The 22,851-nt window shown below is 39.7% G+C and overlaps 2 protein-coding genes and 1 long non-coding RNA gene across 3 annotated transcripts; 2 read left to right on the top strand and 1 right to left on the bottom strand.

Annotated features, from left to right (window-relative positions):
* The first annotated feature begins 2,580 nt into the window (after window positions 1-2,580).
* Window positions 2,581-16,088, top strand: LOC307251349 (perforin-1-like). The gene is made up of 10 exons (XM_080028693.1): window positions 2,581-2,652; window positions 3,702-3,991; window positions 4,093-4,172; window positions 9,228-9,273; window positions 9,612-9,745; window positions 9,830-9,968; window positions 12,427-12,507; window positions 13,199-13,695; window positions 13,833-13,926; window positions 14,077-16,088. The coding sequence occupies exons 2-10, from the start codon at window positions 3,713-3,715 to the stop codon at window positions 14,284-14,286; spliced, it is 1,560 nt and encodes a 519-aa protein (XP_079884819.1). The 5' UTR covers window positions 2,581-2,652; window positions 3,702-3,712; the 3' UTR covers window positions 14,287-16,088.
* LOC307251350 lies at window positions 6,364-7,911 on the bottom strand. The gene is made up of 4 exons (XR_013844903.1): window positions 7,898-7,911; window positions 7,074-7,143; window positions 6,814-6,914; window positions 6,364-6,727 (listed from the first exon to the last, which is right to left on the bottom strand). It is a non-coding gene; the product is annotated as an uncharacterized lncRNA (long non-coding RNA).
* A 2,226-nt stretch (window positions 16,089-18,314) lies between the features above and the next one.
* On the top strand, window positions 18,315-22,475 carry LOC307252269 (perforin-1-like; the record flags this gene model as incomplete). The annotated part of the gene is made up of 9 exons (XM_080029907.1): window positions 18,315-18,590; window positions 18,687-18,766; window positions 19,373-19,418; window positions 19,747-19,880; window positions 19,965-20,103; window positions 20,211-20,291; window positions 20,701-21,251; window positions 22,020-22,113; window positions 22,263-22,475. The coding sequence occupies 9 exons, from the start codon at window positions 18,315-18,317 to the stop codon at window positions 22,473-22,475; spliced, it is 1,614 nt and encodes a 537-aa protein (XP_079886033.1).
* Window positions 22,476-22,851: the final 376 nt, after the last annotated feature.

The following is a 22,851-nucleotide window of genomic DNA, read 5'->3' on the forward strand; positions in this document are numbered from 1 at the left end:
TAGCCATGGCAATGCCAATATATAAAGACATGAGTGCCTGTGAGTCAGTTGGAGTGAGTTTCACCAGGAAACAATTTCTCACTATGTACAAGGTCTGACAATGCATCTGTGCACATTTGCAGATTCAGCCTTTTAAAATGTGATTCACCTATGTGTATGTAGCCTATATATAAAGGCGCATTTACATGTTTTTAAATGTCATGGAAAGGTTCATTCAAAAATGAATCTTTCATATATTCTATTCATTCTGCGGAGTTAAATGTCTACTACGGCTTACAGCAAAAAAAATCCAGTTTCTCAAAATACACGTCATAGGGGGTTTTCAGTTTACTTACCTGGGCAATGCAGAATTTTTGGTTTTTAAATTTGATTAAGAAAAAAAACACGGAACAGACACAGAAAATTGGTTTAGACTTAGAGAATAAGTCTGGTGATAAAAATGTTTTTAAAAAATGTTTAGGCTACATATCACATGCCTATTGTATCTTATTTATGTTTAGTTTTTTTGTTAAAAACATATTGGTGAGTGGAGTGCTTACCTCTTTATGAACATCTGCATGAACATTGTGAATTACTTTACCTGCTGCTGCAAATATTCACCAGAGCAATATATTGATTTCATTCACAGAATATAGTATTAGTAAATAATAAAAAATAGTCCCCAACAATCACGCTATTTCGGCATGTTTACGAAATGTTCGCCAAAAACTAACATGCCATTTGTATTGTAAAGATTTGACATGGGTTTGTTGAATAATGCCCAACTTAACCTTTTAACTTTCAGTTTTGAGATATGCCAGCAATTAAGCTTTCCCACCAGGCTCTCAATGATTCAACATTATCTGTATTTAAAAAAATTAAATTAAATAAACTTTGTAATGGTCCAAAACAGGAAAATAAATTGCAACATGTTAATAGTTTTATATTGTTGTGTAAATTTGGTTCATGAGAGTCAACATGATGTTTTCTAGCCAGGCACAGAGTTTCTGTGTTGTCTGCCAAAGTTTTGTTTCTTTTCTTTTGCGTCATTGTTATTTCTGGCATTGCAGCCCTTATTTCCCGGCACTAGTGGCACTTTATGACACACCCAATGCAAGCTCAAGTGGGAATTCAGGTACATGCAGGCCACAGGTGATAATGCACATCATATTCTATGTTTAGCTGAATCAGCATATTCATTTGTTTTGTTTTTGTCTTTTGAAGATGCTTCCTTTGCTCTCAATGTAGGAGACATGAGCGGTCCTGTTTTTACTGACTCTGGAGTCCACATCATCCTACGTACTGGTTGAAAGGAAATGGCATACTGTTTTTCCCTCTTAAGTCTTCATACACACACACACACACACACACACAGTTTAACCCATGCAGAACTCTGATTTTGTTTTAATGACACACAACCAAAAAAAAAAAAAAGCTTATGCATAAGCATCATAAGTAATGCAGATTATTACTGGAGGACCTCAAGCTTTTAATAGCCATGGCAATGCCAATATATAAAGATATGAGTGCCTGTGACTCTGTTGGAGTGAGTTCCACCAGAAAACAGTTTCACACAATGTGCAAGGTCTGACAATGGATCTGTGCACAATTGCAGATTCATCCTTTTAAAATGTGATTCACCTGTGTGTATGTAGCCTATATATAAAGGCGCATTTAAAAAAAATTAAATGTTATGGAAAGGTTCATTTAAAAATGAAACTTTCATATATTCTATTCATTCTGCGGAGTTAAATGTCAGTTATTTTTGTTGTTTTAATTACGATGACTACAGTTTACGGCAAAAAAAAATCCAGTTTCTCAAAATACTGTGTACATAAAACTAATCAAAAAATTGATTTATAATACAGAAACGTGGACCTGAGATGTATTTTCCATTCTAGATTCATTTCACTTTATGTTATCAATCTAGAATATATAAAAATTTCCCTTTTTTATTTAACTATGGAAAAGTGTGGAATGCAAAAGTATTCAGCCCACCTGAGTCAATACTTTGTGGAACCACCTATCGCTGCAATTACAGCTGCAAGTATTTTGGGGTATGTCTCTACCAGCTTTGCACATCTAGAGACTGACATTTTTGCCCATTCTTCTTTGCAAAATAGAGTTAGTGTTAGGGTTTGTTTTATTTCTCTATTCTGAGTTTATAGAAGAGATCAAGTCTAGGGAGGAGAATTTTGAGTCCCTTGCTTCTCAGTTCAGTGTCTGCAGCTTGGCTAAGAACAGTGGAGATCTGGGATTATTCTGATTATTCGGCAAAGGTAAACACTCACATACAAAGTTTTACCCACATGTTATAGAGGTTTCATTTTCATTCCACTTAACAATTATGCGCCACTTTGTGTTGGTCTATCACATCAAATCCCAATAAAATAAATGTACGTGTGGTTGTAACGTGAACTATTCAAGGGGTATGACAACTTTTGCAATCCACTGTTTATAACACATAATTGACTAGAAACCGAAACCGGTTTTGAAGTTGGGTGTATGCTTTTGTGGCTATGAAGTTTGTCCGGTTTTTTAACATATTTCTTTAGGTTGGTAACTGTATATAAGCACATCCACACTCCCTCTTTGTGGTGACCTCTAGACTGACTCTCAGTCTCATCACGTCCTGGGCTGGCTGACACTCCCTCTCTGCTGAGAACTGAAGGGGTAATAATAACTTATTTCTGATTTTTTGATTTTAAATGAAAAAATATTAAGCCAATTGAATGCACTGTTAATAAGCATATTTATTTCAGCACTTTATGATTATGATTGCGTTGACTGCAGTTTGTTTTATGTAAAGCACATTTGCAATGTGAAATGTGCTACAGTATCAATTTGGTCAGGATTTGTAATGTAAATGTAAATAAAGCTTGACTTCACTTGAATATTTAATTTTCATTCATTCACCCCAATGACAAAATTGTACCCCTGGTGCAATCAATTCAAGCAGATAATTTTTTTTTTTTTTTTAAATTTGCAGTCGAGTCAGGTGAATGGAATTTTCAAATATACATTTTCTAATTAAAAAAATTCTTATATCAAAAAGAAATTGCTGTTTTTCAAATCTAATGCAATTCTTTTATGTTTTAAGAGTCACTTTTAAAAATCCTTTCTCTTTCATTGCATTAAAATGGCTGCAGTAATCTCAGCGAGGGCTTCTCAAACCAATAGCAAATGAAACCACAGTAATCTGTGTGGTTAGAGACGACGAATGATACAGTTTCTGTTTTTCCTTACATTACTGGCCTAGCTGCAAGAGTATTAACCTTGCATATCAAGCTTTTTCAAATTTCATTAATACCACTTCCCTCTGTACCTCATCATTCATAAGCAAGCTAAGTTTTACCTATAGGCTACGATTAACTTTTATCCACGGCCTCTGAGGATGTTCCAGATGATAATATGGTTAAAAAATGACAGATTCCATACATTTTTATTATGTCAGCGAAATGTAAAAACGAAACAGCAAATTAACTTAAGTAATGGACAACTGGTAGTATAATGACACTTCTGAGCTACTTAAGCAGCTTATTGTTTGTGTGGATACAGGGGATGCAAACTTTCTTCTCCCTCATCATGTTTTAGAACTTCAAATTGAAAGAAACACAAAGCCTGCTTGCAAATGGAGTTGTAGTCCTTGTTGACTTCAGTGATAAATCCATTCATTCAAAGAGATTTCCATTTCTAATCTCTCTTTTTCTGAAATATTTCAGTGACTCCAGCCATGTTGTCCTTTTCAACCCCGTTGTCCCTCTACCTGAGTCTCCTGCTCTTTCTGTCGTACCACTCCCCTGTTCTCTCTGAGCCCTGTCAGATCGTCGGGACAAGCAACATATGTCAGGCCGCCCCCTTCGTACCAGGGTACAACCTGGTGGGGGAGGGCTTCGATGTGGTCACACTGCGGCGTAAAGGAGCCTACGTGGTTGATGTGAAGACGTACCTCACTCCAGATGGCAACTGTACTCTCGTATCCAACCCTCTTCAAGGCAACGGCCTGCAGAAAGTAGTTATAAAAAATTAAAATATAAAATAATACTTGCACATAGACTACTGCATCAAGTCAAATACACATGTTAACCATGGGGTTCTCACTTTTCTTTTCAGTTGCCAGTCTCTGCAGTTGACTGGCGCGCTTTCAGTCGCTGCTACATTCAACGCCAGGCCAGTGAACACACCTTTCTTAGGTAGGTTATTCTGTAGCCTAGGGCAACATTATAAGGACTAGAGTCTTCGCACATGTACAATGGAATCTATAGCAACTCCTCTCAGTGTACGCAAACAATGAAGTGTGAGATAAAAGCACAAAATAAAGTAGACCCAACCACACATAAGTGAACTGGTAACATTGTATTGCACAATTTCCACAGGGTAATATCACTTAGCTGTAGGGGTGTAACGGTACACGTATTTGTACCGTACCGTGACGGTACAGGCACGTATTTGGTGTTACAGAGGTGGACCGCGGTCCGTTCGTGGCGTACATAACGTTATTATATGGCGAATGTACAGGCTTGTTTTGCGGTGTGGAACTTAAAACTTGTCGTCGGAGTTCCCCCCGGACCATTTAGCCTCCGGCTCGGCTCGCACGTGTGCAGTAGCAGCCAGCGATTGAGTCTATTAGCTCCATGGTGAGCATGAGGGTCAGGCAGTGTTAGCAACTTAGCCGCAATATTCAGCGACTTTTCAGATCCCTCTGGCGACTCTTTTTTTTTTAAAGCGACCAGCGACCAATCTAGCTACTTTTTCTGGTGTTATTGGTGACTTTTGGAGACCCTGTGCTGTCGCTAAAGCATGTATCGCTCTTAACACTTCTAAACGAGCAGCGGGTGCTCAACGGCCACTCCCCCGTTCCCAGAGCACTGACAGGCGGCAGTCCCTCCCAACTGCGGCAGTCCCTCCCAACTGCAGTCAGAGCAAGAGATACACACCTCTCCGCTCTAGTGTTCCGTTTGCATCACTATTAGCAGTTGTAGTAGCAGCGTTCCCCCCTCTTTTACTGTCTATGAGTATTGCAAATCAAAATGTTATACAGTGCTATCAAACAGAGCGAAATGCATGGCGAAAGACAACAGGAAACCGGAGCGCGCAGGCGCCCCCCTGTCATTCAAATCCCGTTTGAGGGATAACTTCGGATTCCAGGTGAATTATGAAAACAGTGATAGACGTGTGGAACAATGTCGGCACACAGGTTATTGTTTCACCGCGATCGCTTATGTAGGAGGCAACACGTCGAACATGCATGCGCATTTGAAAAGGCACCATCAGGTGTTTGGCTACTCTCACCATTACTGTGAAGAAAAACGAGCTGGGCAAAACCCAGACATTATTTTCTTTTTTATACTGAATATAAACAATCTGTCATTTAATTAATGCTGCAGTAGCACTTTTATTTGATAATTTTTATATATAAGAGCACTTTAGAGTTTAAGAGAGCTGCAGCAATATTTTATTTTTTTAAAGTCAAAAAGACCCTTAAATATGACATACCCTTTGTTTACACCAGCTTACAGAGCCTGCCCAGAATATCTATACTGTTACAGTATAGATATTCCCTTTAGATCTGGTTATTTTTCTAATACAGGTATTATAATTATTGACACTAAATTATGAAGAAAAAAAAGTGTGTGCAGGGCCAATGAAAATATACAAGGGGCCAGTAAAACTCGGATCCACTGGCCCGGCGGGCCAGTAGGAAAAAAAAGTTATGTTGAACCCTGGAATGTCAACCAGATCTGTTGCTCGTGCATTGAATGTTCATTTCTCCACCATAAGCCGTCTCCAGCAACTTCGCACAGCCATTGAAGAGGAGTGGACCAACATTCCACAGACCACAATTGACAATCTGATAAACTCTATGCGAAGAAGATGTGTTGCACTGCATGAGGCAAATGGTGGTCACACCAGATACTGACTGGTTCTGAGTCCCCAGACCCCCAATAAAGCAAAAAAATGCACATTTCAGAGTGGCCTTTTATTGTGGACAGTCTAAGGCTCACCTGTGCACTAATCATGATGTCAGATCAGCATCTTGATGTGGCACACCTGTGAGGTGGGATGGATTATCTCAGCAAAGCAGAAGTGCCCACTATCACACATTTAGACAGATTTGTGAACAATGTTTGAGAGAAATGGTACAATTGTGTATCTGGAATGAATTGTAGATCTTTAAGTCCATCTCATGAAAAATGGGAGCAAAAACAAAAGTGTTGCGTTTATATTTTTGTTGAGTGTATGTGTATTTCAATGTTCAGACTGAGTATAAATAGGTACAGAGTCCAGAAATATTTGGGACAAATGGGAGGGGGTTTAAAAATCAAGAATGTGTGGGGGCAGAGGGGAGGGAAGGAAGAGAGGGGAGATAGTGGAGCTTCCTGAAAGGCTGGTGGAAAACGCTGTTTACCAGGCTGGTGGAGCCTATGGAGGCTCTGGTACCTTCTCCCAGATGGCAGGAGACTTCAGAGGCTGTGTGAGGAGTGGCTGAGGTCACCCACACTGCTGGTTGCTTTGGGGGGGATGTGGGTTCAGTAGATGTCCAGGAGGGAAGGGAGTAGGACACTGATGATCAGTCCAGCAGCCTTGACTGTGTCATCATGACTTATAGTTCTGGATACGCAATGTTGTCCGTCACACCTCACACCTCTGGCACGCTTGCCTCTGCTGAAGGCAGTGTAGAGATGGCCATGCGCGAACACACTTTGGGGCAGGAACACTCCAACTTTATCATTGTCCTGACCTTGTCCTACAAAAGACATGGGTTCAGGTAATTACTAATCAAATTAAATTACAAAGTGAAAACGTGGAAATGCAAAATGGAGTTTATGTCACCTTTATTGATGGTAACAGCAAATGCCAGGCGAAGGGGGAACTGTCTGCGGCAGGGACCGTCCACATTTTTTGCAGCATTTAACAGGTGGTTGGTTCATCTCCTGTGCATAACACATTGTTGCGGTTATTATTACTTTGAGCTGTGATGTGAGCGTGTTCTTTTGTGATAATGATAGTTGAACATGTTTGTGTCATTGGAAGGAGATTTGCACAATTGTTAATGAAAGGAGAAACATTAAATAACCTCAAATCATATTTACCATGTTAGTGGCAGCAGGGCATCAGTAGGTAAAAAGAGCAGCTCCAAGCTGACTTTCAGCAATGTGTAGACTTGAATAAAAAAAAGAGAGATGGTGCGAGAGAGAGAGAAGCACTGGTCAGACACAATGTAGGCCAAGTAAAGGAGCATAATAGTATATTACATGTAGCCAATGCAATGGGCTTGTAATAGGGGTGTGCACCGTTTGAAATGGGGGGGGGTCAACGTAATTTTTTTTGCCGATGCTGTTGGAGTGACTGTGCAGTGAGAAAGTCAGGCAGACAGATAGACAGAGAGGCCTTTATTTCATAATTTTGCTTTTTGACTTCGACGTGATCATAACTGCCTAGCGGTGATCTGTGATTAAACTGAGTCCCGCTGTCGGGGCCGTTGGGCTCGCGAGCCGACTAGCTGATCGGACCAGCTGTTTGAGACGGAGATGAAAAGGAAAGTGAAACTTATGGTGGAGCAGTTAAATAATTCAAAAAAACGGGTTTCCTTTATTGATTTTTCCTAAACGGTTATATACTAAACGGTTACACGTGTACACGTGCACACCGCTTGTAAGATGCCAAAGTGTAACAACGACTAAATATGTAATAACAATTGGGTGATAGCAAAAACAAACTACAGCGAAATAAAGCACGGGCTTGTGTGGGGGAGGGGAAGAGGGGTGCCAGAGCGAGATTGCAAATGTTTATTGTCTACCTAAAGACGGCGGTGCATTAAAGCACGGCGGAGAAATAATGCACGGGGGAGGACAGTAATATTAGGCAACATTTTAGAAAGTATTTTAGCAAGTTTGTTAAAGTGTAGACGTCTTACCTGGGAGAGTGTGTCGACGGCAGGTGGTCCATGTAAGCCCGGTGTGTCAGGCGGCTGCTGGGGAGTGTCAACGGCAGGTCAACTTTACGTCCGGTAAACTCTAACCAGACTACGTAAACGTTGTCCATTATCACGTCCGTTAAACTTTATGTCCGTTATTAGGGCGTGCGTAAACTTTATGTCTGTTATCAGGGCCGTTGCTGCTTCATGTGGCAGGTATGTAGCAGGTATGATAATGATACACGCACTGTGAGACTGCGTGCGCACAGGGCGTTGACTGCGTGCGCACAGGGCGTTGGCACATGCGCACTGAGCAACTGTCCCAACTGTCGGCGACAGGCCCGCTATTATATTAGTAGGAAGGATGCATATCAAAATATAAACCTGGCTAAGGTATCCGGGCCTCCAGCTCCATTAGTTAGGCTACTGCTGCTACTAGGCATGTGAAGTTTTAACACATGGTGTTTACAGACACCGGTAGATTTACCTGTCAAAAGTCAGTCTTTCTTAAGCAAAAGGTAGGCTATTTGATCTCATAGGTAAACAGGGGCCTAGTTTATTATTCTTTCAAAACCGACACTTTCGTTCGCCATAAAGACTGTCCCAGCCATAGGTCCCAGCCCATTTTATTAGCTGCTGGCTCGCTAATTTGGCTAACATTAGCCCAATAAATAAGGTGGAAATGCTGTCTGGCAAAATTTGAATGCTTCATACAAACTTGTTTAACAAAAGGACTATTGCTGTTTTAATGTTGTTTTAATATTAAAAGAGAAAGGGGATTCTAGGGATTCCCCATGAGCTGTTAATATAGCTTCCAACCTGTGGAAATACTACAGAGAATTGTGCTAAAGTAAACAGCGCTTTTTTACTGTGTGAACTTTAACCCCACATAATAATGTAGTTGCCTATGAAATTCCCTTCTGATTAAACAACAGGTCACACTACTAAACGTGTTACAATCTAGCTAAGCACTACAAGATTACAAGCTAAAGTTTGCAGTCTAAATAAGAACAGACAAATGAACAATTTACGCAAATTGTGAATTACACTTTACACTTTTGCTCTCTTGTTTTGGAAATGCATGAAGAGACCCCACCCTTCAAACTCTTTATACTGATATCCGTCTTACCATATCCAGTTATTTTTGCTAAGCTCCTATTGGACAATCGCATTATATTGGAGGGGTTAAGCAATAGTGAATTCTGGTGTAGGCCTATCTGTTGCTGAATAAAATGACAGAAACAAATCACGAGATTAGTGTACTATACTGAAGCCTATGTCCTTGATTAGAGAGATCTTACAATTTATTTCCTGTAAATTGTGTCCACAGCTCACTGATTCAAACATACACCAACCAGGAGAGCAACGATTGGAAGGTAAGAAACATCTAGCAACTAATGTTGAAAAGAGAAATAATTTTTTTCTTATCACTGATGATAACTGATGTGTTGTCATATTTTGTAGAAAATAAATAAAACATTTAAAAAATAAGAAAAAAAGGGAAAACAGCACAATATAAACTGTAGTCTTAGAGTAGAGTAGCTATATAATGTCTTATTAGAGCTCTAGGACTTGCATGCAATAGCTTTATTACAGCCTCTCAGTGCTTGAAGATATTACTAACATAATACTATAGTTGTACATATTTTAACAGTGGTCAACTATTTATTGTGGTCAAACATCAAATGGATCAAAGGTCTGTTGTTTTCAATAGGTTGGCCTGAGTTATAGTAAGGCCAACCTAGAAGTTGCAGGGACACAGTCTGGGGTATATAAATTTGCAACATCAAGGAGCAAAGTGGACCGCTTCACCTTCAGCTATCATGAACTCTCCTGTCGCCATTACAGGTAGGTCGACATTGATTCAGATAGGCCTATTTAAACTTGGTTTTCATTCACAGTTACTTTGAAATTCTGTATGTATGTGTTTAGTTACCGTGTGGCAGCCAAACCACCCCTCAGCTCTGAGTTCAAGACGGATTTGGCAAGACTGCCAAGTTCATACAGCCCCTCAACCAAGGTTCAGTACAGACGGCTCATACAGACCTACGGCACACACTATGTCCGCCAGGTAAGACACACACACACACACACACATGCAGCCTCCAGCCTCATTAGCAACTATCACTGCACAACACCAGAGTGCACGCACACACGCACGCACGCACACACACACACACACACACACACACACACACACTTTCTCTTTACATTATGTCTAAAAAATAGATAATAGTTTGCTAGTAGGATATCTCAAATCCCTGCAGAGAGTCCGGTCAGAACTCTGGTGGTGGCCAGTGACGTGCGGTCAGGGTAGGCAAGGTAGGCAGTGCCTACCCTGGCGCCGTGTGCAAAAAAATAAAAAATAAAATAAAATATTTTTTTTATTTAATAAACTTATATTTGTATTATTACTGTTAATTATTTCGATCTTTACATGTAATCCGCGATTACTTTAAAAAAGTGTAGACGTTTTGATTAGAAAGGTGGCAGTTAGTAAGTTACGCCAAAGAAATAATGTGCTTTTGCTGTTTCCCATTCATTGTGTACGGCAAAGAATCAGTGCTTTTGCGCCTATTCATTGTGGACGGCAAGAAAAAAAAAGTTTTCGCGCATGCGCACTTGATTCTGTATTCTTTAACATGTACGCAAATAAGCGGAATTCTTTGTGCTTTTTTTACGTAAATGGTATGCCACATAAGCCTTTACGTTACATATCATTCATGGACCAATTAAAATCGAGATATTACTAGACATTTACGCAGCTTAGGCCAACGTCATTACGTTGGCTATGCTCATTCACGTCGTTACCCCCGCGGATTTTTAAGTCAACATTGCAGCTGCCGTGCCCGTAGATATTTCAGACTGGAGGAATTTTAACAAATTGGATTATAATTTAAAAAGGAACAGAATGAATAGCAAGAGAAAGGCCTGCGCCAGCCTTGGACGGTGTACAGCAGCAACAGGGACAAACAATGTTTGAGTATTTCAAACGGACAGGTAGCCTACATGAACGGAAGGATGTAAGCTAGCTGTGCTGTCAGTCAGACTGTCACTGGATTACTATCGTCTTGCTTATTTCTACAGCCAGGGAGTCAGATTGGTGAGTCAGAAACTTTTTTGGGGTTTATTTAATAATAAAGTTGGATGAATTGATACCGAGTGCAATCCATTCTGCATTTTATATTAAATTGAGCAGTTGTGTTTTAATTGTTACTGACGGACAAACCTAAGCTCTGCAATGTGGATAAATGGTTACATTCTGATGCTGGACATGTCCATGGGACATATGTTACTGGTACTTTACCTATTAAGATAAAGTTTATGGAGTGGAGTTGCCATCAGTTATGCTGTAGTCATACATAATGATGAATGCTGTCTTTTATTTTTAAGTTGAATAGAAGTAGTACCGGTAGTTTGAATCGGCGAAGGTTTGACTTGTTGCCCTGCGTTTTTTCGGCCCTCGGTGTGAGAGACGGGTCCGTTAAGTCGATGGATGCGATGTTTAATCATTTAGACCAAACTACAGTAGGCTACGGGCAAACCTGAAGTCACCGTCGTGACATTTCATATACGTCCCGCCTCTGTGTGTGTGTGTGTGTGTGTGTGTGTGTGTGTGTGTGTGTGTGTGTGTGTGTGTGTGTGTGTGAGAGAGAAAGAAAGAAAGAAAGAAAGAAAGAAAGAAAGAAAGAAAGAAAGAAAGAAAGAAAGAAAGAAAGAAAGAAAGAAAGAAAGAAAGAAAGGGAGGAACTTATTTGAAATCGGCCATGCGTGCCTGTTTGTTGTTTATTGTTTTTGATTTAACAATATATAGGTTTAGAGAAATCTGGCTTTCAGAACTCAGTGCCTACCCACTCACTGACCTCACCGCACGTCACTGGTGGTGGCAATAAAGGGGGTTCCAGATGATGGACGGTTTAAGGGGTTTATTGAAGCACGTGGTGATACATTAACACCGGTGAACTTGTGATCTAACTCGTATGGTAATTTGTGGTTTCTGTAAATATAAACAGAAGATAACATATCCATAATGAGATACTGTAATTCTGTACAATCAACTCAAATATAGCTTACTTGCAACTTAACATTAATAACATAATGGTCATCTATAGACAGTGCAGATATCTTATTATATGCATAATTAACAACAGCAATCTTGCTAACATTCTCTTAGCTTTCACTTTCATAACTATGACAAAGTCAACACTGAAACAAGGGGAAATAACTTACAGCTTCATGCACGCACAAATCCCAACAGAACAAGCTGGTTAATACTAAACTGTGCATTTAAGCCTTAAACTAAATAGTTCTTGGTGAGCTAGTGGCGGCCGTGCCGAGCGCAAGTCAGTCTTCTCCGTCTGATTCCTCGAGCAGAGTCACGAGACATGTCCGAGCGCGCCCTGCTGGCCAGTAGTTTTCCGCTCACTGTCATGGCGTCTTAAAGTGACAGGAGGCCTTTTAAACAATGTCTGTCACTTACCGGACATATTTTCTTTATTTAATTTCAACAACATTGCACTTTATTTCAGGTGTATCTTGGTGGGCGACACAGGCGAATCACAGCTGTGCGTACCTGCTTGTCCACATTGAATGGGTTTTCCTCAAATGAGGTAAGTATGACTTGTGAATGGACATGGTCTATTTTTACATATTTATTATAAATGAGTAAAGCTTTCAACACTCTAGTTTTCTCATGATTTTCCGAGCTGAAGAGAATACTGACACCAATGTACATTGCATATACTTGTTGTTTTTTCCCTAATCGTGATATGAATTACATTTTTTGAATCAGCTTTAAAGCAAGGATTCAAGGATTCAAGGATTTTATTGTCATTGTAGCACAACGAAATTCAGTTTGGCACTCTCCAGCAACAATAGGCTATCTAAAAATGACAAAACAAGACAATTGACAAATAAAACGATGACACAACAACAAAGACCAAATGACAAAAATGGTTTAAAAATAAATATATAAATAGTGATATGTAGATTTAAAAATTTAAAAATTATCCCTATACATATTGTGCCATATATGCAATTCATATGAAGATAAAAAAAAATTATAATGATTAAAAATTTAGATGTGCGTGATGAGCATAGGGTAGTTCTATAGTATACATGATCCAAAGAAGGAAGCAACATGATAACTGATAACCTTTTTATTAAGTAGTCCACTTGAAGTATGAAAAAAAATATATTTTACAATCTCAAAAGCCAGACCCTATTTTTTACGAAGCAGTTAAACACATACATATAGTACATATTCAACCTCACATGACATATTTTTCTTCCTGTTTTTAGGTGCACTCTTGCTTGACCGCAGGTTTATCTGTGGGCCTTGGTAAAATCAAAGTATCTGCAAAAACAAAGTCTTGCAACAAAGTCCTACAGAACCAGGGTGACTCCTCCTTGTACAGCGCCAGTCTACACGAACACTTCACTGAGGTGATAGGAGGCGAGGGTTGGTTGGGTGAGTTTTCGCTGACCCAGAATGACTCCCTGCTCTACCTAAATTGGTTGAAAACCCTCAAGGACCACCCTGATGTTGTTAAGTATTCCCTAAGACCACTGTACGAGCTTGTGCCAAACTTGTCCCAAAAGAATGGACTGAAGGCTGCCACAGAGCAGTACCTCAAAGACAACGCCATCAAGACACAGAACACACAACACAACTGTGGCAACCGTGACTCAAACTTGGCGTCCAACTGCTGTCCTAAACAGGCCTGGAGGGGAACACTGGAGGTCACCATTGTCCGAGCCTGGAGACTGAAAGGAGATCGTTGGGGCAGAACTGAAAGGTGCGTAGAGAACGGGGGAACCGGGTTTTGATGTTGAAATGTTGAGCACTTTAAACATGATTTATCAGACTAATACATACATGATATCAAAATTCAAATATGGTTTATTTTATTTTCCCACTTCATCCAATTTCCAGTTATGTGAAGATGTGGTACGGGTCAACGTACCGCAAGACTCGTATGATCAGGTCAAACTACCCTCGCTGGAACACTCGTTATAATCTGGGCAAGGTGAGTATCTTCTTTCTCACATGGCAAGAACCATGTGAGCTATTATGCTGGTATGCAATATAAGCACTTTGCAGCAGTGCAAGAACAACTGACATATCCAATTGATTGTGTAATGGATTAAAGTTGATTGCATTTTAAATCGTTTTAAAGGTGGACACGCACTTGCTTCTCAAGATTGAAGTCTGGGATGAAGACTGGGGCAGAGATGACCGTCTGGGATCATGTACAAAGGTCCTGAGACAGGGGAGTCACACATACACCTGCCCAGCCAAGAGAGGCGGCGTCGAGATCAAGTACAGCCTTATCTGTGACCAGCACCTAACTGGAGCCAGGTGCAACCAGTACAAACCATCTCCATAATGAGAAACACATTTTGGATGTGCAACTCGCTTTTCTTTCATCAAGTAAAGATATTATCAGATCTGTTGATATGTTTACTTGTCATTTAAAGTATAATAAGGGTTCTTCTGAAAATTGGCTATCTGCAGCAGGGTTAAGAGTATAGTTATATTTACATAATGAAACTGAAGGGTTTGACCTGTATAGGGAAACTAATCAGAGTTAGAAAAACGGGCTCCTGTATTTAATATCATTACTGATTAACATTAAAGATCTATATTCAGATTCATTTATTATAAAAATGTTTTGGTGTTAGTATGATTATAATCCTGTTTTGAAATGTTGGTGGTGGGACTGGGATTGTTTGGTTTACAATTTGAATCCCAGGTGATATCCTTACATCTGTTGGTTATTATTTGTTAGAGTTCAAAATCACTGTAATGTCTGTCCTAAGAGCAACGTGTTTGTATCCCTTCTCATTTAAATAAAGCATATGAAAAATTTCGACTTTACTCATGAAGTTCAGAGACCAACATGGAAATGGGCTTAATCTTAAGTGTCCAAATCTTTGTGTTTCACCCCCAAAAAATGTCTTCTAACTTTTCATTAAAGAGTCGACAGCCATGCTGTGGCTCTGTGAGGCTGTACTTGCCATAGACAAAGTAGCGTGTTTTGAGCAACATGCACAGAATGACGATGCTAACATGATGATATCTTGGGGTTATAATGTTGATCATGTTCTTTAGCCTTGTCCCTATTCCGTTTGTGGTTTTCATGGACAGGATATAAAGTTTTAGGCAAGTGGAGAATACTGTATGCAGTTTGGTAACATAACATTGCTGCTATTTGCAGATGGTGTCATCCTTTTGGCTTTTCTCGCTGGGCTCTTTGATGTGTACTTAAGCAGTTAGCAGCTGAGGCAGGAGCTATGTGGTAGCAATTTTCACCGTAGACTGAAGTTGCTCACTCACCGTGTTAGGTTGAAGGAGCTCTGTGTACGGCCGTTACTCCTCCATTTTTAAAGGAATCAGATGAGGTGGTTCGGGCATCTGGTAAAAATGCCCCCCTGCACGCCTCCCTTTTGGGATGTACCAGGCAGGTCCAACTGTAAGGAGACCCTGGTGCAGGCGATTATATTCATTCACTGATCTTAAAATACCTAGGTGTCCTTCAGGAGAGGCTAGAGAAAGTTGTTGGAAAAGTGCCTTTAGTCAGTCAGCCTTCTCTGTTGCAGCCTCACGTGAATGGAATGACATCCCAACATGTATCATAGACCTAAACACATATTGGTAATTTAGTACCAATCTAACAACTAAACTCTCTCAACAGTGGTTCATTGATATTATGACCTGCCTGCACTAAACTCCATCCGCTTGACTCGATACTTACTCTGCTTGCTTGGTTGCATGCTTCTGTGTAGCTTGTTCTTTGTCTCTCATGTGCTGCTTCATATGTACTAATTCTCGTTTCGATTTTTTGTTTGTTTGTTGTGCATGTACTGTCTGCTTTGGTGGGCTACTGCCTCGATGTCTAACACATCTGATGCTGTTGCTAAAAGTCCTAGTCCACCCTTTTTATTTGTATTTGTCTGATGCTGACTCTTGTTTGTCCTGCATGCTTTATGTATTTTATGTCCTGTACTACTGAATACTTGTATGTGGTTATAATTAATGTTTATCTGTTGCTTTTATATGTTCTTATTTTGAACTCCTTCCTCCTTCCTGTTATTTGCTTCAATTGTTACATCTGGCCAAGGACTGCAGATGGAAACGTGCCTTCTGGCTAAATCTGGAATATTTACAGAAATGTTTATTAAAAATGCACTGTCCCTGTCAAATAAACAAATAAATAAATAAAAAATAAAGGCTGGCTGTCGTGGAATTTAAATATCAACCTTTAAAAGATGAGAATTTAGGCAATTAATACGAGGTGACACAATGTTTAAATACAAAAATGAACAGATCTTTAATGTTTGCAAACATGGGTCAAGACAACAATGCAACAAGGGGATTGTAATGATATGACCGGAGAATGCAGTCATTCTCCAGAAGTTATAGCAAAATCTAATTACGCACGAACATTTCAGCCTACGTACTAGATTTTCAGGGTTGGGGTAGTGAGACATAACAAATCTAGCTGGCGAGGAGAAGTCTTCAGTTCATAAAACAACCTGACTTTATCTTAAACAAGACTGAGGTCAGAGCAGTTTGACCGATTCCATGAAGATTCACAATTTATGATAATACTATAAAGTAAATATATTTCATATATTCACACAATAATATTTTCCCTAACAGTTGATAACTGTATATAAGCACATCCACACTCCCTCTTTGTGGTGACCTCTAGACTGACTCTCAGTCTCATCACATCCTGGGCTGGCTGACACTCCCTCTCTGCTGAGAACTGAAGGGGTAATAATAACTTATTTCTGATTTTTTGATTTTAAATGAAAAAATATTAAGCCAATTGAATGCACTGTTAATAAGCATATTTATTTCAGCACTTTATGTTTATGATTGCGTTGACTGCAGTTTTTTTATGTAAAGCACATTTGCAATGTGAAATGTACTACAGTATATACAGTCAATTTGGTCAGGATTTGTAATGTAAATGTAAATAAAGCTTGACTTGACTTGAATATTTAATTTTCATTCATTCACCCCAATGACACAATTGTACCCTTGGTGCAATCAATTCAAGCAGATATTTTTTTTTTTTCAAATTTGCAGTCGAGTCAGGTGAATGGAATTTTCAAATATACATTTTCTGTATGGTGAGAGACGACGAATGATACAGTTTCTGTTTTTCCTTACATTACTGGCCTAGCTGCAAGAGCATTAACCTTGCATATCAAGCTTTTTCAAATTTCATTAATACCACTTCCCTCTACCTCATCATTCATAAGCAAGCTAAATTTGACCTTAGGCTACGATTAACTTTTATCCACGGTCTCTGAAGATGTTCCAGATGATAAGATGGTTAAAAAATGACAGATTCCATACATTTTTATTGTCAGCAAAATGTAAAAACGAAACAGCAAATTAACTTAAGTAATGAATCCGTGTATCTTCCGTTCAATCCATATCCGTTTGGAAATCAAAACACGAAAAACGAAAACAGCAGTTTGATTTCATGTTTTAATATTTTTTTTCAGTAAAAAAAAATGAAAAACGGACTGTTTTATTGAAAATATGCCTGTAAAACATGAATTGATTGCCATTTCTTATTTTGTATTTTCCATGTCGACCTTTACATAAGAAAATGGGAAAGGAGACAAACAGAAAATGTAAAAAATTGACATTTTAATTTTTGAAGTACATAGCCTACAGCTGTTGATCCAGATCAAAACGGGACAAACCACCAAATGTTTAATGTTTATTGAGAGGGGAAACATATTTTGGCTGGCTGCCAAAGGCTGCTATTGTCTGTCATAAGCTACCATCAAGAGCCTTATTTTACAAACAGCTCAATTCAGATAGCCTATAGCCTAAACGTGGACAAAATATAGCCTAGACAAGTTTCTTCTTTCCTCGACACACACACACACACACACACACACACACACACGCGCGCGCGCACGCACTTCTTTCACTAAATTGAAACATGTGTTTTTCAAGATCAACATTTAGGCCATTATTCTCATATTTGATATCCTGGTCATGAATTGTGATTAAAAATTGATAAAAACGTGTTTTAGTATAGCCTAATATATAATGTAGATGAGAGGATGATTATTAAAAAAACAGGTCACTTTTAGTTTTTCGTGTTTTGATTTCCAAACCGATATGGATTGAACTGAAGGTACACGGATTGAAATGGACAACTGGTAGTATAATGACACTTCTGAGCTACTTAAGCATCTTATTGTTTGTGTGGATACAGGGGATGCAAACATTCTTCTCCCTCATCATGTTTTAGAACTTCAAATTGAAAGAAACACAAAGCCTGCTTGCAAATGGAGTTGTAGTCCTTGTTGACTTCCATTCATTCAAAGAGATTTCCATTTCTAATCTCTCTTTTTCTGAAATATTTCAGTGACTCCAGCCATGTTTTCCTTTTCAACCCCGTTGTCCCTCTACCTGAGTCTCCTGCTCTTTCTGTCGTACCACTCCCCTGTTCTTTCTGAGCCCTGTCAGATCGTCGGGACAAGCAACATATGTCAGGCCGCCCCCTTTGTACCAGGGTACAACCTGGTGGGGGAGGGCTTCGATGTGGTCACACTGCGGCGTAAAGGAGCCTACGTGGTTGATGTGAAGACGTACCTCACTCCAAATGGCTGTACTCTCGTATCCAACCCTCTTCAAGCCAACAGCCTGCAGAAAGTAGTTCAAAAAATAAAATAAAATAAACGTGCACATAGGCTACTGCATCAAGTCAAATACATATGTTAACCATGGGGTTCTCACTTTTCTTTTCAGTTGCCAGTCTCTGCAGTGGACTGGCGCGCTTTCAGTCGCTGCAACATTCAAGGCCTGGCCAGTGAACACACCTCTCTTAGGTAGGTTATTCTGTAGCCTAGGGCAACATTATAAGGATTCATATCAAAATATAAACCTGGCTAACCTGTAGCCGGGCCTCCAGCTCCATTAGTTGTTAGGCTACTGCTGCTAGGCATGTGAAGTTTTGACACATATACTGTTTACAGACACCGGTAGATTTACCTGTCAAAAGTCAGTCTTTCTTAAGCAAAACGTAGGCTATTTGATCTCATAGGTAAACAGGGGCCTAGTTTATTATTCTGTCAAAAGCGACACTTTCGCTTGCCATATTGACTGTCCCAGCCCATTTTATTAGCTGCTGGCTCGCTCATTGTGATTAAAAATGGATAAAAACGTGTTTTAGTATAATATATAATGTAGATGAGAGGATGATTATTAAAAAAACAGGTCACTTTTCGTTTTTCGTGTTTTGATTTCCAAACGGATATGGATTGAACGGAAGGTACACGGATTGAGGGGGTTAAGCAATAGTCAATTCTGGTGTAGGCCTATCTGTTGCTGAATAAAATGACAGAAACAAATCACGGGAGCAGTGTACTATACTGAGGCCTATGTCCTTGATTAGAGAGATCTTACAATTTGTTTCCTGTAAATTGTGTCCACAGCTCACTGATTCAAAGATACACCAACCAGGAGAGCAACAATTGGAAGGTAAGAAACATCTAGCAACTAATGTTGAAAAGAGAAATTAATTTTTTCTTATCATGGATGACAACTGATGTGTTGTCATATTTTGTAAAAAATAAATAAAAAATAGAAAAAATAGTAGTCTTACTTTATAGCTTTCATTAGAGTAGCCATATAATGTCTTATTAGAGCTCAAGGACTTGCATGCAATTGCTTTATTACAGCCTCTCAGTGCTTGAAGATATTACTAACATAATACTATAGTTATTATATATTTTACATATTTTAACAGTGGTCAACTATTTATTGTGGTGAAACATCAAATGGATCAAAAGTATGTTGTTTTCAATAGGCTGGCCTGAGTGATAGTGTAGCCAACTTAGAAACTGCAGGGACACAGTCTGGGGTATATACATTTGCAACATCAAGGAGCAAAGTGGACCGCTTCACCTTCAGCTATCATGAACTCTCCTGTCACCATTACAGGTAGGTCAACATTGATTCAGATAGGCCTATTTAAACTTGGTTTTCATTCACAGTTAATTTAAAATTCTGTATGTATGTGGTTAGACTCCGTGTGGCAGCCAAACCACCCCTCAGCTCTGAGTTTGAGACGGATTTGGCAACACTGCCAAGTTCTTACAAGCCCTCAACCAAGGTCCAGTACAGACGGCTCATACAGACCTACGGCACACACTATGTCCGCCAGGTAAGACACACACACACACACACACTTGCTCTTTATATTATGTCTCTCTGTCACTTACCGGACATATTTTCTTTATTTAATTTCAACAACATTGCACTTTATTTCAGGTGTATCTTGGTGGGCGATACAGGCGAATCACAGCTGTGCGTACCTGCTTGTCCACATTGAATGGGTTTTCCTCAAAGGAGGTAAGTATGACTTGTGAATGGACATGGTCTATCATTACATATTTATTTATTATAAAGAAGTGAAGATTTCAACACTCTAGTTTTCTCATAATTTTCCGAGCTGAAGAGAATACTGAGACCAATGTGCATTGCATATACTTGTTGTTATTAACCTAATGTGTGGGTGATATGACTGACATTTTTTGAATCAGCTTTAAAGCATAAGGTAGTTCTATAGTATACATGATCCAAAGAAGGAAGTAACATGGTAACTGATAACCCTTTTATAATGTAGTCCACTTGAAGTATGAAAAAATATATATTTTACAATCTCAAAAGCCAGACCCTATTTTTTACGAAGCAGTTAAACACATACAGTACATATAGACATATTCAACCTCACATGACATATTTTTCTTCCTGTTTTTAGGTGCACTCTTGCTTGACCGCAGGTTTATCTGTGGGCCTTGGTAAAATCAAAGTATCTGCAAACAAAAAGTCTTGCAACAAAGTCCAACAGAACCAGGGTGACTCCTCCTTGTACAGCACCAGTCTACACGATCACTTCACTGAGGTGATAGGAGGCACTGGTTGGTTGGGTGAGTTTTCGCTGACCCAGAATGACTCCCTGCTCTACCTAAAGTGGTTGAAAACCCTCAAGGACCACCCTGATGTTGTTAAGTATTCCCTAAGACCACTGTACAAACTTGTGCCAAACTTGTCCCAAAAGAATGGACTGAAGGCTGCCACAGAGCAGTACCTCAAAGACAACGCCATCAAGACACAGAACAAAGACAACGCCATCAAGACACAGAACAAAGACAACGCCATCAAGACACAGAACACACAACACAACTGTGGCAACCGTGACCCATACTTGGCGTCCAACTGCTGTCCTAAACAGGCCTGGAGGGGAACACTGGAGGTGACCATTGTCAGAGCCTGGAGACTGAAAGGAGATCGTTGGAGCAGAACTGAAAGGTGCGTAGAGAGCGGGGGAACCTAGCCTGGCTCCGCCTGCCTACCTAGTTCCGCTCAATTGTCATTTCACTTCAGTAGTCAGTCTGGGGGTGGGGTGTGTGTTAGTGGGATTCTGCTCGTCCAAATTTTTGGTGGTCCAATCAGCGATCAGAGCGAGTGGCTTAGAACGATGACGTCGAAGTCACGCTCCAGTTTCAGTTGAATGCTGCGTTCCTTTATACTCGGAACTCGGAAATTTCCGACTTGGTAGTTCCGAGTTCCGACCTGTCTGTGTTCCAGTGCATCTGCTCGGGAAAGTATGGACGCCTACAACCTTTCTCATCCAAATAACTAAACGTTAGGCTCTAGCAAGTTACCGTTGCCAGGTACCGGTAGATCCATAGACTACAATATAGTGAAGTCGGAAATTTCCTATTTCCCTGTACAACTGAAACGCACCGTGAGAAGCCGGCTCATGACATACGTCTGACCAAACGTGATGTGATTGGTTGGCTAATCCAGAGTGGCACTGGGCAGATCCAATAGTTTTAAACTTCAACAGACACCCGCCTCCAAGTGAGTGAACGTTTGCCAATTACAGCACTTCCAGACCTTCTGTACAAATGAAATGAAGTACGATGGTCTGGTTGGACCAGGCTAGGGGGAACCGGGTCTTGGTGTTGAAATGTTGGGCACTTTAAACATGATTAATCAGACTAATACATACATGATATCAAAAGACAAATATGAATTTGTTCAACTTATTTTCCCACTTTATCAAATTTTCAGTTACGTGAAGATGCGGTACGGGTCAACGTACCGCAAGACTCGTATGATCAGGTCAAACTACCCTCGCTGGAACGCTCGTTATAATCTGGGCAAGGTGAGTATCTTCTTGCTCTCATGGCAAGATCATGTGAGCTATTATGCTGTTATGCAATATAAGCACTTTGCAGCAGTGCAAGAACAACTGACATATCCAATTGATTGTGTAATGGATTAAAGTTGATTGCATTTTAAATCGTTTTAAAGGTGGACACACACTTGCGTCTCAAGATTGAAGTCTGGGATGAAGACAGGGGGGGCAGAGATGACCGTCTGGGATCATGTACGAAGGTCCTGAGACAGGGGAGTCACACATGCATCTGCCGAGTCCAGAGAGGCGGCATCAAGATCAAGTACAGCCTTATCTGTGACCAGCACCTAACTGGAGCCAGGTGCAACCAGTACAAACCATCTCCATAATGAGAAACACATTTTGGATGTGCAACTCGCTTTTCTTTCATCAAGTAAAGATATTATCAGATCTGTTGATATGTTTACTTGTCATAAAAGTATAAGGTTGTCCAAGGGTTCTTCTAAAAATTGGCTATCTGCAGCAGAGTTAAGATTATAGGTATATTTACATAATGAAACTGAAGGGTTTGACCTGTATAGGGAAACTAATCAGAGTTAGAAAAATGGGCTCCTGTATTTAATATCATTACTGATTAACATTAAAGATCTATATTCAGATTCATTTATTATAAAAAAATTTGGTGTTAGTATGATTATAATCCTGTTTTGAAATGTTGGTGGTGGGACTGGGATTGTTTGGTTTACAATTTGAATCCCAGGTGAT

This window comes from Ammodytes marinus (assembly GCF_949987685.1).
Source record: "Ammodytes marinus genome assembly, chromosome: 6".
NCBI lineage: Eukaryota > Metazoa > Chordata > Actinopteri > Uranoscopiformes > Ammodytidae > Ammodytes > Ammodytes marinus.